General features: G+C 35.2%; 1 protein-coding gene across 1 annotated transcript in view; it reads right to left on the bottom strand.

Annotated features, from left to right (window-relative positions):
- Positions 1-1,843: 1,843 nt before the first annotated feature.
- Positions 1,844-16,125, bottom strand: part of LOC132544190 (protein unc-13 homolog A-like) — a 135,740-nt gene continuing 121,458 nt past the window's right edge. Inside the window, 11 exon segments of the mRNA XM_060207758.1 lie at positions 1,844-2,219; positions 2,720-2,879; positions 3,273-3,594; positions 4,669-4,770; positions 9,462-9,533; positions 9,868-9,922; positions 12,234-12,484; positions 12,920-12,997; positions 13,808-13,885; positions 14,313-14,456; positions 14,720-14,816. Coding sequence (XP_060063741.1) covers positions 1,934-2,219; positions 2,720-2,879; positions 3,273-3,594; positions 4,669-4,770; positions 9,462-9,533; positions 9,868-9,922; positions 12,234-12,484; positions 12,920-12,997; positions 13,808-13,885; positions 14,313-14,456; positions 14,720-14,816 — 1,645 coding nt within the window. The 3' untranslated portion in view covers positions 1,844-1,933.

Raw genomic sequence — 16,125 nt, 5'->3', positions numbered from 1 at the left:
CAGAACAGAAATATCTATGTCAATATGCTCTGAAACCTAATTTGCCTTTAAGTCAGAAGATATCTCTATTTGAACCTTTAGAAATTTGAAACTCTACCTGTATTCATCTGCCAATATTGAGAGTAACTTTCTAGTATATGATGATAAAAAGGTTATCAATAACATACATGAAGAAATGATTGGTCAATGTTGTACCCTGATAAAGTTTAAACATTAATACACAGATGATAAAAATGAAATAATACGTTTTGTAACATTAATGACCTTGTTCACAACCAAATATGAGCTTTCACTGGTACAAATGAGTTTCAAGATTGAAAAAAATAATATATATAATAATTTATAATATAAATGTATAGTCCCGTAACCTTGTACTCGTCCTCATAACTTGGCCCCTCTCCTTCCACCTCTTGTTTTGCCTTGTCTGTCTTAAGATTTTCACTAATTTTCGATTCAATATGCAGTGACCTGCAGACTGACTATGAGATTTAATGTTGTAGACTGATGTATCACTGTATATAACAATATAACATTATTGTTCAGTAATAAGCCCATCCCCCTTCTTAGAGTCGGAGGCAATGTTTTTGCCCCCTTGGCTTATTGTAGTATAATTATAGTATATATTTTACAGACTGAACTGGCAGTTAGCAGTGTAGGTAAATTCTAAATTTATTTGATGTGTTCAAATGCAGCATTAGCCAATCTTATAACCAGGACATTCTAACCTCAAGGACAGCAGATTTAAACCATTGTGACAGCCATAGCTTTTCACTTGTACTAGACCTTATATAATGAGGTGATAATTTCACCAACCTTTCACTTAATCATAAGTTTACATGTGAAACTCTACATGACGGCCTAAAAAAGGTAATTTCTTTCACAGATAAATGGTATGGATATCTGTATCAACATATTTGGCAATGATTAATGTTATACTTGAGTTCACCTGTAATTTGATCATCCCTCTTGTTAATTAGCATCAGAAGTGAGACTTAGTAGCTTAAGAAACGAACACTTTCTGTACACTAGTGATCACATCGATTCCTGTCCTCATATCACTGTTGAAGTACAGCAGATATTTTAGAAAGTCTGTCCATCTGGAGGACACATTTTGACATTGGACAATAAATAACAAAAATATGTTGATAAAAAAAAAAAAAAAAACGAAATAAAGTCGAACAAGACAGTCTGAAATATAATATAAATGAATAAAATTGCTACAGAAGACTGGTCACCTGTGTAAACAGGATCTGGGGAAGCATGGCACACTGTCTATACTGTACAAAAGGACACCTTTGAATAGCGACCATCTTTGTATAATAATCACTTTTGAATAACAATCAAGTCAAATATTATGTTCCAGTGACTAATTTTGTATAGTGACCACATGTGTAAATTGTCCTCTGTAAATTGTCCACCTTTAAATATTGACCGCTTGTTTATACAGCATAACAACCTCAGAATGTAGGCTGACTACCTCTAAACACTGACCATCTGTGTATATCAATACTTATTCAATAGTGATAATCTGTTTTTTAACAAGGACACCTGTGTAGTGCAACTATCTCTCTAAACAGACAGTCATAGTCATCACAAGCAGTCTAAAAGTGGCTAGCATAATGTGGTCAACTATCTACATTGGCAGTAAAATATCGGCACCTGTGAACAGCAATCACCTGTGTACAGTGACATACTACTTGGAACGCTGCACATGAAAACATCTCTTTATGATTATGACAAAATCCATCACACTAAAGGCAAACTCCAGCCATACTTCCAAATGACCTCTTTAAAAGGTCACTACCTTGTGAGATCAACTGACCGTTTGGCCATCAGAGACAGGCTATTGGTCAACAAAATGAGATCTTAACTCAGTTCTGCAGCAAAATCTGTACACAATTAATTAAAGAATTCTAATATCACTGATTAAACTTCAGGACACATCTTCAAGATGCCTGCTTTCAGATTTTAACTTTACAAACTCTTTTGCAACCTCATCATTAGTTCTTTGTGATAGAATGCGTAAAATGGTCCACCCAGTTTCATCTAAGTGGACTCTTCGACCTAAAGAGCACCAGCATGCACAGCTCCCTTGTTCCACGATATCACGTAGCTGCATGACGGCCACACCAATCAGACGGTCTTCGCGTGCAAAACAATAGTCCTTGGTACAAATGTGTAATTCATAGGCATCGGGATCATCTTCATTCCCAAGAATACTGAAAGAGGAAATCATATCAGACTTAACAAACAAAATCTTTTACTAAGAAAATAAGATAAAAATAGCAAATAAGCTTTCGTAGTGGTCATTCATTTTTATCGTTGATTGTTCATTGACTGTATAATACTTACTAGTGTGAATTACTTTCAACTTTCTCACAATGAAATGACATAAATGTCTTGGGGGATTTTTTAAAAATCAAAACATTAAAATTAAAAGTGTTTTTTAAGTATCATTAAAATTTATTTCTCCTTTCCTGGAATAAATCATGTGTGGCCTACCCTGTAGGAAATATCTACTTTTATAACCAGCAATGGTTTTGAACTCTCCAGTTCAAGTATTTGTACTTGCTAAAATTTTGTGAAGTATTGACGCAGACACTAATGTAAATACCTATCAGATAATTAAATATGAACGAGTCTATGAGAATGATTTCTATGTTCTATGTCCTGACAACAAGTTTTAAACTCCACATCAACATGCAGTAAGATAACTCACAAGTGAAAGGTTTCATTAAACTTTGGCGACCAGTTGTTACTCTTGGATTTTGTGGAATGTTTGCGGCGCTTGTCACCCATGTGAGGTCCAATCAGATTGACCTCTACAAATGGTCGAAACATGCCCGATGTCTGCCACTTGAGGTCATTAGCTGCCACAACTGAGCAAAACCAATAAAATAGGATCAGGAAAAGACATACAATGCACATCAATAATTTTTCTTTTTCTTTGTTCTTTCGTTTCATATTTTCCCTTCCTTTTCCTTTCTTTATCCTTCTTTGCTCTTATAGTTGAAATACTTAATTTTCAACAATAAGAAAATTAATCAAAATTGCAATGTCATGTGAAACAGAAAACCTATTTTTTAAATTTGAGAATAAATCTCTCACAGCATTTTCTGATTAATACTGTAAAATTTGAGAAAGGTGCCAAGGATCTATTTGTCACCATATCAACCAATTGAGTATAGAATCTATCACTTACATCTAATTTAATTGAAAGTAGATGTATATCCAGTACATGTCCTACATGGTGAGTACAGAGATGTTCTTACCTTTCACTGTGACTTTGTGTTCCCCAGTGCCAGGATGTGTAAAGAGATCAACTTGTACAGATACCTCCCCTACAGGGTCCTCATTACTTGGCTGATCTTGTGATGTCTGAGTACTGACAAACGTTTTGATGAGCGTGTCAGTTGTCTGTGTATACAAGGACAGAGCATATCGCAATGACTGGAGTTCCTGACTCTTATCGAGGAATGCTTTCTTTAGACCTTTACCTTGGGCATGGAAGTACTGCTTAATTGTATCCAGGGCCATATCCAGAACTGCACATTGTTTTGGACTCAAATTCTTTTCGGCCTCCTTGGACATATCCTGTAACAAAAATGTTGATAAAGGTGAACATCAATTCTCAAGGTCAAAACTTTTCAACATATTAATTTCCAATATAAATATGTAAGATCTATTCATACACAAAATCTTGTTATTTCCTTTGAATTCATATGAAAATGAAATTTAACAAAACACAGATCTCAGTTAATGGCACATACACTACTAAATAGATCTATTGAGGCGACACATCAAATGAAATGATTTTTTATAAACAATATATTTTGATAACACTGTAATATTTACTGATGATACAGATGATGAACCATCAGACTTCACACAATAAGTCACCTTTATCACAGACATTTATTTTTTCAGTTTTATTCCAACAGAAGAATTATCAGAATACATAATTTTTAAAAAAGAACAGTGCTTCAAAATGTGATACACATATATTAGTAAAAAACAGGATTGTTTTTACTCTCTGATCAAATATTAACACCAATTATTAATATACATGAAATATTCTGTGATCTCGAAACAAACATTTCAAATTTCTTCTTACTAATTCACATAATTCAATATTGAATTAACTATTCCAGGGTTTTATTTTCCTTCAATTGGTAAAGCTACAATTTGTATAAAAGGAGTATAAAACGAAGAAATATGGAAAACTGGTGTTGTATGAAAATACTAGTAACTAATCTACAATCTAATAAAATTTGAAAGTGGATAAAATTGAAGAAGTTTTAATGACATGGAAAAAAATCAAACTAGCAACTGAAAATTAAAATATCTGCTAATTTTTGAAAAAAATATCATACACAAGTTTATGGTAATGGTATCTAAAAAATTCATTTATTATTTAATATATGTACAATTATAAATCAACACATTATCCATGAAAGATGTGCGTGTGTAAGGTTACAAAGTAATACAATACATAAATGATATATGACATAGCATGCAAGCAAAAAGCAAGGAAAAATAGTTTACCAAACATCAACAAAAAAAATGGTGTAACAGTGTTACAAACAAACAACATGAAGAAAACTGAGGATTTGGGGAATATGGGGCTAGAATGCAACGATCACCACGGACATTGAAGCGTGGGTTCACCTGAATCATAGGGACATTCATGGGCAATTGGCTGACATTGTTGAATAGCAAACGGGACACATCTTCTATCTTAGCTTGGGCTGTACCAGGTAGAGGCAGGAGCTGAAAAAGGACGGACGACTCTCGATCAGCAATACATGTCATACCCATGTCATTTGGACTACTTTGTAGAATCTTTACCATGTGACATGACCTTTGTATAATGGCATGTAGGAACTGCATCCTCCTTGCGTTAATAGTCAGTATCATGGTGTCTAACTTTTCATAATTTATTGTAGGAAACCAATGTTGTCATTACTCTAGGAAACAATTGTTGTCATTACTGTAGGTGAAGCTTGTTGTCATTACTGTAGGTGAAACTTGTTGTCATTACTGTAGGTGAAACTTGTTGTCATTACTGTAGGTGAAACTTGTCGTCATTACTGTAGGTGAAGCTTGTTGTGATTACTGTAAGTGAAGTTTGTTGTCATTACTGTAGGTGAAACTTGTTGTCATTACTCTAGGTGAAGCTTGTTGTCATTACTGTAAGTGAAGTTTGTTGTCATTACTGTAGGTGAAACTTGTTGTGATTACTGTAGGTGAAACTTGTTGTCATTACTGTAGGTGAAGCTTGTTGTCATTACTCTAGGTGAAGTTTGTTGTCATTACTGTAGGTGAAACTTGTTGTGATTACTGTAGGTGAAACTTGTTGTGATTACTGTAGGTGAAGCTTGTTGTCATTACTTTAGGTGAAACTTGTCGTCATTACTGTAGGTGAAACTTGTTGTCATTACTGTAGGTAACAACTGTGTCATTACTGTAGGTGAAACTTGTTGTCATTACTGTAAGTGAAACTTGTTGTCATTACTGTAGGTGAAACTTGTTGTCATTACTGTAGGTGAAACTTGTTGTCATTACTGTAGGTAACAACTGTGTGATTACTGTAGGTGAAACTTGTTGTCATTACTGTAGGTGAAACTTGTTGTCATTACTGTAGGTGAAACTTGTTGTCATTACTGTAGGTAACAACTGTTGTCATTACTGTAGGTGAAACTTGTTGTCATTACTGTAGGTAACAACTGTGTGATTACTGTAGGTGAAACTTGTTGTCATTACTGTAGGTGAAACTTGTTGTCATTACTGTAAGTGAAACTTGTTGTCATTACTGTAGGTGAAACTTGTTGTCATTACTGTAGGTGAAACTTGTTGTCATTACTGCAGGAAACAATTATCGTCCTTACTGTAGATAACCATGGTCATGCATTTCATGTGCAAGGCATAGTCAACAAAGTGGCATCTTGCTGTTGAAAGTGACCTTGTAAAATGCAATACCAGATCATCATATCGTCATAATCAGGACATTTTCACCAAGTCATGAATTCCAACCTAAATTACGTCACTTCATGTTTTAACAAGTCTAGTCACATGACACAAGGAACAACGTGGAAGCCATCACACTCGATCATTGTTGTTGTTGTTGCATATCGTCAGCCAATCGAAGAACATTTTGGGCAGCCAGTTTTAGAAAGAGAGCTGAAAAATCTGAAAGACCAGTCCTCTGCTTACAGGGCTCACAATATACAGACACACAGACAGACATGATTACTGTTCCATAACCTTGTCAGTGACCTTGATCAGCTCAAGGTCAATGGATCAGTACAATTTCTAATCTACCCTGACACGCAACACTGGGATTTTGAAATTTGAGACAACATTGACCCCATTCTCACTGCTTTACATTCAAGTAGACTAGCCCAGATACATATGGATGGGTCCATTAACACTTATGAGGGTTCAGGGTTGGGACAAATATATACATTGAGATTTATACATGGGACAATTTTGAGGTTTTCAATTTTTCTTTTCATAATTTGATTATAGATCTCTTTTGTGAAGATTTCATCTGATTGTGTCATCTACATGTATGTACCTTGCATTCTGAAAACTTCATATTTAACACAATAATAAAGCATTTAGAAAGGCTACGAAAAAGTAGCAATTAATTGAAACTTTCACCAATGAAGCCTATAATCTTTCAAGACAGTATTTAGGTATATGTGATGCTCTTAAAATATGAATTCAAGAGAATATGTGCCTAAGACTCAAGATTGTACTAGTAACAGGAACTTAATAATGCATGGTTTGGTGAGGGTTGAGGCATGGGGAGGACACTCAAAGCTTTGAGTAGAACAGATATGTGCTGGAATTTTACACAAACACTCCATGGGATACTATTATGTGCTGGAGTTAGTAGTCAAATTTTCAAACTAACAAGGCGGGTCCATTCAAAACATAATTTTGTTATTATACATCAACATCTTATGAAGAAAGATTCCTGAATTTGTAAAACATCAATCAAGATTCAAACATAAAAGAAAATCTCAATTTGTGGTAAAATGAGCAACCACATCCCATAGAGTGAATGCCTTCTTAGAGAAAGGTCGGAGGTCGCACAGGTTCGAGTAGAGGTCAGAGTATGTACAATACATAACAAGACTGAGGTCTGAGGTTAAAGTTGAAGCTACAATTACTTGAGAACATTTGACTTACACCAACAAAGAACAAAAACTTGGGCTTATCATCAAGAATGGAACCTTTCCCTTTACCAGGTAGGGACAGAAACTGCAATCACAAACCATGACAACATTACTTAAAGTTGAAAACTACTCCTGATGTCAGTCTCAATTTTCTTCTCAATAGTATTTATCCAAAATAAAACCAGTAAAGGGGAGATAATTATTTCCAGACTCTGACATTAAAAGTTGTTGCTGCTATCGACAAATAGTTGTAGGAGTTTTGAATAGTCCCACAAATCATACATGTCACCCTTCCCTGGTTGGTCTTTATAATCATCAACTGATCAAACTGGTATCCAGTATAGAGATAAGGAAGATCATGTCAGTGGCCATTGGGAGATGCACCCATCATTAAAACATCTCAACTTTTTCTGAAAATTCAAGCTGTATAATCCAAATATAAAATGTTTCCAATATTCTTTAAAGTTGAACAGAGAGGAAACAAGACAGAGGAAATTTTTGCAATCAACAGAAGTATACTTTAGTAAAGATAATCAAGGCCAATAACTCTATAAAAAAAAACAAAGGAGACTTTGTTAAATGCCTTTTTACTGACAGAATCATTGTCAAAAGTAAAAATGGGAAGAACACATTTGAAACTGCTTTGATGCCTATTAAGAAACTCCTTGATATAGTTATAGAAGATTTGTTGATTAAAATATCACTAATAAGAATAGAGATTTGAAAATTATGAAAAGCCAAGTCATTGCTGGAAATCCTTTAGTCAACCAAAGAAAAAGATAATTGTCCTGATTGGAATTTCACAGCAAAGAACCAGAACCAAGGCCTGTTAGTCACATGTAACCTAGCTAGGTCAATACCAATGTTAGGGGATTATGTTAGGAAATCAGTGCCGCCTGGATTGTTACAGCTTGTTATAAGTTATTGAGACGCTGAAAACAAGGTCCCATGTTTCATGAAGAAAAAACAAGGAATAAGTTAGTAGATTATTGTCATTTCATAGGCTCATTCACAATCATTTCTCACACCAAACTCACAACTTCTGTCGACAAAATTCCAATATTTATGTGTATCTATGATTTACATGAACATGTACAAAAATAAATCTCCAAATTCATCAGGACACACATTTCAAATTTTTTTTAAACAAAAGTTATTATCCATCTAAAAAATCTGATTTTCATATTGTCTTTCTACAGTATATCATCAAATAACATGAACATTGTATTTCATATTCTTCTAAACAATCATTTCCACTCATTTATAAGAAGCAGCATTATAAGCATAATGTCTGTGACTAATTTGCTGCTAATTAAAACAGATTACCTCCCCTGATCCTACAGTTATAAGCAAAAAGCATACCATCTTGTCAAGAAAAACACCATGACCACTGGCTCTTTCCCAATATACCATCATTCATGTTAGTAAGCGATAGATTATGATTTTCTCACTGGTTCAGACTTAAATTGTCTTAGAATAATTGTTTGGCTTTAACTCTTCAACAATTAAATAATTACAGCAAACTTTAATATATTTGTACCAATATATGCATCAATAGATTTTTTTGAAAAATCACAGCATAAATGATAATCTCTCAATACTATCTTTTAAAGCTGTCCAAATGAAGTTTTCATAGGAACTTATGGTTTGAATTAAACAGGAACACTAACAAATGATAATAATCATGGAGTTTCCTCTTAAGAAAACTGAAGTCTGAGCAGAGAAAAATCCTAATCTTAATAGTTTGTTAGGAAACAAACCAAACCCTTAACCATCTAGACTGGTTATACTGGAATAGAATTAGAGTTATATACCCTGACATCAGATTTTGAGCCTTTTTCCTATAAAATAAAGCATCGCATCAATGATATACAGTGTGAGGAAATCAACATAATCAAATATGATATCACCATGGCAACATCACTTGATATTTTATCTAAATGTATATTCTGATATTGATGTAACATACATACTGCTTCTTCATCTGCTCATGTTTTTTGTGGTGCTATATTTTTTTGTAATCTTAAAAGATGGAATAAATCCATGAAAAAATACCTTGTAAATAAAATCAATTAAGAAAACAATGTAATGACTTCATTTTTGCATGAAGTTTATCATAAAAACAACAATAGAATTTGAACCATAAAATAGAACAATCCTGTGAGTTTTTGTCTCAATATTTTCTTCAGGGTCTCCTACAATATCATTTTTCATAGATATTTGCCTTAAGAAGCGGTCTTGATATATTCCAGAGTACAAGAAGAAATTGATTCTTACCTGTCTGGGATCAGAGAGAGGTGGAAGCACAACTTTCTTCTCCATTGTATAAATTACTATCCTCCATAGCTCCTGTAAACAAGGTCATGTAAATATATCAACTAATTCTACGAAACAAGGGGAAAAAAAACACTTTACCAATCCACTTAAAACAAATCATTACTAATTTGAAATTTGTAGGATAATATTATCTAGAAATCATTTATTAATTATCTTATTTAAGCTGATACATAGCAGATTGGTGTCTGTGTCCTTAGTGACACTATCTTATCCAACCCAGGTAAAGTGTATATCCACACAAATCATAATGATACAAAGTTTTACAGAAACAGAAAAGTATATCAAATTGGAATCTTTTTGTTTTCCATTGAAAAATGTTGAAGAAATATTTAGGACAAAGACAAACCTTCAACAGACGTTTCAGCACAGTCTTTTCACAGAGTTGAGCAAACATTGTCAGGCTGAAAACACCAATAACATAGTTTGTGTTCATATAAGATACAAATGTGAACAGCACCTGCATGTTAGTACCATGCCAAAGAATGATCAAAATTAAATCTTATAATTGTCTTGCACTTCAACAATACTGTGTGCTTGCTGTATAGCAATTAAGAAGAGCAACAGAATTTGCAAATGGCTTTGTCAATATTTTGAATACATTACAATTGGTATGAAATCATAGGTTTATATCATGAACATTACTGCAGTTTTGATAGAGTGTACCAGCAGTCAGCAAATTCTGTGTAGAACAAAATCTATTTGATAAATACAAAATCTCAACTCAGTACAAGGAAGCAGATTTCCCCCCCCCCCCCCATCCCCCCAATATATGAACCATTCTAAAAACACCTGCTCTCAGGAAGGTCCATAGTGGGACAAGGCATCATATCATTCTCTCTAAACATACCTGCTGTCAAGGAGGTCCATAAGGGGACTTAGCACCGTATCACTCTCTCTAAACATACCTGCCATCAAGGAGGTCCTTAAGGGGACTTAGCACCGTATCACTCTCTAAACATACCTGCCATCAAGAAGGTCCATAAGGGGACCTAGCACCATATCACTCTCTCTAAACATACCTGCCATCAAGAAGGTCCATAAGGGGACCTAGCACCATATCACTCTCTCTAAACATACCTGCCATCAAGGAGGTCCATAAGGGGACCTAGCACCGTATCACTCTCTCTAAACATACCTGCCATCAAGAAGGTCCATAAAGGGACCTAGCACCATATCACTCTCTCTAAACATACCTGCCATCAAGAAGGTCCATAAGGGGACCTAGCACCATATCACTCTCTCTAAACATACCTGCCATCAAGACCTGCCAGGTCCTTAAGGGAGGTCCTTAGACCTAGCACCATATCACTCTCTCTAAACATACCTGCCATCAAGAAGGTCCATACCTAGCACCATCATATCACTCTCTCTAAACATACCTGCCATCAAGAAGGTCCATAAGGGGACCTAGCACCATATCACTTTCTCTAAACATACCTGCCATCAAGAAGGTTCATAAGGGGACCTAGCACCGTATCACTTTCTCTAAACATACCTGCCATCAAGGAGGTCCATAAAGGGACCTAGTACCATATCACTCTCTCTAAACATACCTGCCATCAAGAAGGTCCATAAGGGGACCTAGCACCATATCACTCTCTCTAAACATACCTGCCATCAAGGAGGTCCATAAGGGGACCTAGCACCATATCACTCTCTCTAAACATACCTGCCATCAAGAAGGTCCATAAGGGGACCTAGCACCATATCACTCTCTCTAAACATACCTGCCATCAAGGAGGTCCATAAGGGGACCTAGCACCATATCACTCTCTCTAAACATACCTGCCATCAAGGAGGTCCATAAGGGGACCTAGCACCATATCACTCTCTCTAAACATACCTGCCATCAAGGAGGTCCATAAGGGGACCTAGCACCATATCACTCTCTCTAAACATACCTGCCATCAAGGAGGTCCTTAAGGGGACCTAGCACCATATCACTCTCTCTAAACATACCTGCCATCAAGGAGGTCCATAAGGGGACCTAGCACCATATCACTCTCTCTAAACATACCTGCCATCAAGAAGGTCCATAAGGGGACCTAGCACCATATCACTCTCTCTAAACATACCTGCTGTCAAGAAGGTCCATAAGGGGACCTAGCACCATATCACTCTCTCTAAACATACCTGCCATCAAGAAGGTCCATAAGGGGACCTAGCACCATATCACTCTCTCTAAACATACCTGCCATCAAGGAGGTCCATAAAGGGACCTAGTACCATATCACTCTCTCTAAACATACCTGCTGTCAAGAAGGTCCATAAGGGGACCTAGCACCATATCACTCTCTCTAAACATACCTGCCATCAAGAAGGTCCTTAAGGGGACCTAGCACCATATCACTCTCTCTAAACATACCTGCCATCAAGGAGGTCCATAAGGGGACCTAGCACCATATCACTCTCTAAACATACCTGCCATCAAGAAGGTCCATAAGGGGGGATCTACATCATATCACTCTCTAAACATACCTGCCATCAAGAAGGTCCATAAGGGGACCTAGCACCATATCACTCTCTCTAAACATACCTGCCATCAAGGAGGTCCATAAGGGGACCTAGCACCATATCACTCTCTCTAAACATACCTGCCATCAAGAAGGTCCTTAAGGGGGGACCTAGCACCATATCACTCTCTCTAAACATACCTGCCATCAAGAAGGTCCATAAGGGGACCTAGCACCATATCACTCTCTCTAAACATACCTGCCATCAAGAAGGTCCATAAGGGGACCTAGCACCATATCGGACTCCTGCTGTATACTGTTCCTCTGACTGGGTTGGGCCAAGGAGACCTGGCCTGCACCTTTTACTTTGGAGAGTAATGTCCCTAATTCTTGCATACTTTGTTGAATCTGTGGTTCCAAACTTTTGGCGAATATCATAGCGAGATCATCAAGCACTGTGTTGAGTTTTTGCTGCAGTTCTTTCAACATTTCCGAGGCTTCTGTATCCAGCTATATCATAAATTACAACAATCATCTTGTAAATTTCCTTTTATATCAATTTAAATGCAGTAGAGTGTATAAATTTTCTAAAATTAAAATATTTATATTGGATCTACAACTCTCCGGTCACTGTAAAATCACTTGACTCGACTCTAATTTCTTTGTATTACAAAATTCTCATTGTTGCTACCATTTGCTATCATGGATAAATCTTACATATGTATCTACTTGTACTAAATTTCATGGCAGTTCTTATTTGTTTACTATCATGGACATGCAAGTTTGTGGATTAAAAGTGCCCACAAAAAGCATGAAAATAAAACATCACAAAAATGAATAATTTTACAGTAAGAAATATAAATCCTTGATTAAGATATTTCTATTATCTTAGAGATAGTTTTCTATTCTATAACAATATTTAACAACTTGAGCTGGACTACATACCTTTTCCCCTCCCATGGATTCAAACACTTTCTCCAACTGCACTCGTAATTGTTGGATGTTGTTCATTAATATACATGCCTGAAAGATTTAAGGATGAATATATCAAAATTGTACAGAGAAATACTGGCAAATTGAAAAATACAGAGAGACACTAGCTGACTGGGAAATCAGTGTTAAGAAATACTGGCTGACTTGAAAATCTCTGTACAGAGAAATACTGGCTGACTTGAAAATCTCTGTACAGAGAAATACTGGCTAACTTGAAAGTCTCTGTACAGAGAAATACTGGTTGACTTGAAAATCTCTGTACAGAGAAATACTGGCTGACTTGAAAATCTCTGTACAGAGAAATACTGGCTGACTTGAAAATCTCTGTACAGAGAAATACTGGCTGACTTGAAAATCTCTGTACAGAGAAATACTGGCTGACTTGAAAATCTCTGTACAGAGAAATACTGGCTGACTTGAAAATCTCTGTACAGAGAAATACTGGCTGACTTGAAAATCTCTGTACAGAGAAATACTGGCTGACTTGAAAATCTCTGTACAGAGAAATACTGGCTGACTTGAAAATCTCTGTACAGAGAAATACTGGTTGACTTGAAAATCTCTGTACTGAAAAGTACAGGCTAAATGAAAACACGTCCTAAAAACCTCAAGAGAAATTGGAGAAAATCTGTTATCAAATTAAAACTTTTTTTTATTCAAATCACAACGGTTAACCTAAATATTAAATTGTGGTCACAGTCCGTTAGACTTAAAGAACAGGTGTAAATGTCATCATTTAACTGTAGGCAAGTGGTCTCCTATATGACTGAACTGTAATTGTTGTAAGATTTACTAGAGTAACATATCACTTTATATAATACTAAAACACTATATACTTACTACTCGGTTATTGTTTGTGTACTTTTCAAAATCTTTTTTCTCTGTATCTGCATAGGTGAGAAGTACTTTATTTACTGTCTGTAAAAATAAACAATAAAAACCAGATTAAGTAAACAGAATATTGATCCTAACAGAATGGGAAGACAACAATCAATAGCATTCTGATAAGCACACATCATCATCTCGGCAGTATTACTGTAAATACAAGTTATATTTCACCTGGCTAAGAAGGAACACTGGGCTGACCTTTGACCTACATAGGGGTGGTACACATTAAACATTGTTTTAAACATACCATTTGCTTATCTATACTCTTAATATCAAAATATACAAGCCATTTGCTTACATTACTGCCATGTCAGTAAAATTTAAAATTAGATTAAAAATGATAATATGGATAAACAGATATTTGTGCCATATCTTTTGTATGAATTGAGTGAATAAGATATGAATGCTTACTTTTGCAAACCGCCTCATGTAGCGTGAATAAGATATGAATGCTTACTTTTGCAAACCGCCTCATGTAGCGTTTGACTACTTCAGGGTCAGGACACTCCAGCTTTTTGATGACATCAAAACACTGATTGAGCTGCGTGAACACATCCACCACCGACGTAGAAAACAGAGAGTGCTCGGAACTCTTTTGGAACTGAAACATCATATACAAATTTTATAGAGAAATCTATCCAGTTAGATACACACTGTAACTTCTCATACTCTTCTGTATCATGTATACATGTATTAATGTCTTATGTACTTCAGTTCTTAAGGCAGTAAGGCAGTGACCTTGACATTCATGTTTAGAAAAAATAAAACCTCTACTGCACATCTATATTAAACAGTGTATCATGATACTATTTTCTAGATTGAGTATACGTAACGTGAAAATAAATTTTTGTGACGTTTTCTCACCCCGTCTTTTTTGTCGCGTTCATAGGCACTGTGGAGATATTCCATGGAAACATCGTCATTCTCGTTCAACCATTGCATCACAAACGGTTCAAACCATCTATACAGAAAAAAAACCACACATAGGTAAGTCAGGTTATAACAATGTCATCTATGCAAACAATAAATACATGGGATGTACCCCGAGTGAAAATAAAAGTACATATAGTGTATTTGTTATGATCCAAAATCAAATAGGTTGAACACGGCATCAAAAATGGTCGGCACAATACCAAGGTATTGATGTATATAGATTGTGACTTGCATAACTCGCACTGAATGGGACCCTATTGTCTGTGACGTCATTAGTTCAATGACTGGTAGTGACTAACACGGAAGTAAAATGAAAGATCGACAACAGCCATGCTATACAACCTCAAATTGCAAATAAATATTTCATAGATAATTAATATAGATAATAGATAAATACAGAAATAGATAATTCTTACAATAGCATTATGTATAAAGTATAAAGTCACATGAAATTTGCCAGAACTATGATCAATTTAAACATATTGATGGTCAACCTTAGAATTTATTGTCAACTTTAGAACAAGGCAAAAGTTATCACACACCTTTACATATCGAAAACAAGTATTATCAAGGAAAATTGCATATAGCTACAATAATTATATCATATACATTATCATTGCAAGCAATAATTAGGACCACCCTCTCACTGATAACATCATTTTGTTGACAATTTATTTGAGAAACTAATGAACCATAATGATTATTAACTTGAAACTATTATTTCACTCAATAATAATATCCTGCCTCAGTCCACAGCTTGTTATAATGCAGTTTTATTGATATGAAAATCATCCATTTCTCCAATATTGCAGTAGGCCTGGCCGATTGTGTGAGGATTTACAAATTTTTTATCTATCAATAATCAGATATATAATTTGAGAATTAGAAGCAAATATTTAATCTGATGTTAATGATAAGATTTGGGAGGAATTTGGTCCCTTTAGTGGATATTTCACCCCTTGAAAATTGACCTAAATCTGTCATTGTAAAAAGTAAATGATGGCCACCCTCTCACTAACAATGTTCTGTCAATGATTAAACTGAAAAACTACTTAACCCTATGATATAATAACTTAAAAAACTATTGTTCTTCAAAAAATATTGAAACCTAATAAACACAGCTTGCATCGATCAATGGCTTTCGATAATGCAGTTTTATTGATATGAAAACTGTCTAAAATTTTTTAAACATGGCAGTCAACCAACCTGATTATGTGTGGGCTCACAATTTTGTTATTTACAACAATCAGAGATATATATGTTAAAATCTTATTTTGAAGATTCTTATTTTATCATTCAATCTAGTGGAAGAGCAGTTTTCATGTGTATAGCTCAAT

This window comes from Ylistrum balloti, unplaced genomic scaffold (genome assembly GCF_031769215.1).
Source record: "Ylistrum balloti isolate Yb309-2 unplaced genomic scaffold, AGI_CSIRO_Ybal_v1 Utg369782, whole genome shotgun sequence".
NCBI lineage: Eukaryota > Metazoa > Mollusca > Bivalvia > Pectinida > Pectinidae > Ylistrum > Ylistrum balloti.
This window is presented reverse-complemented; position numbering and strand designations above follow the sequence as displayed.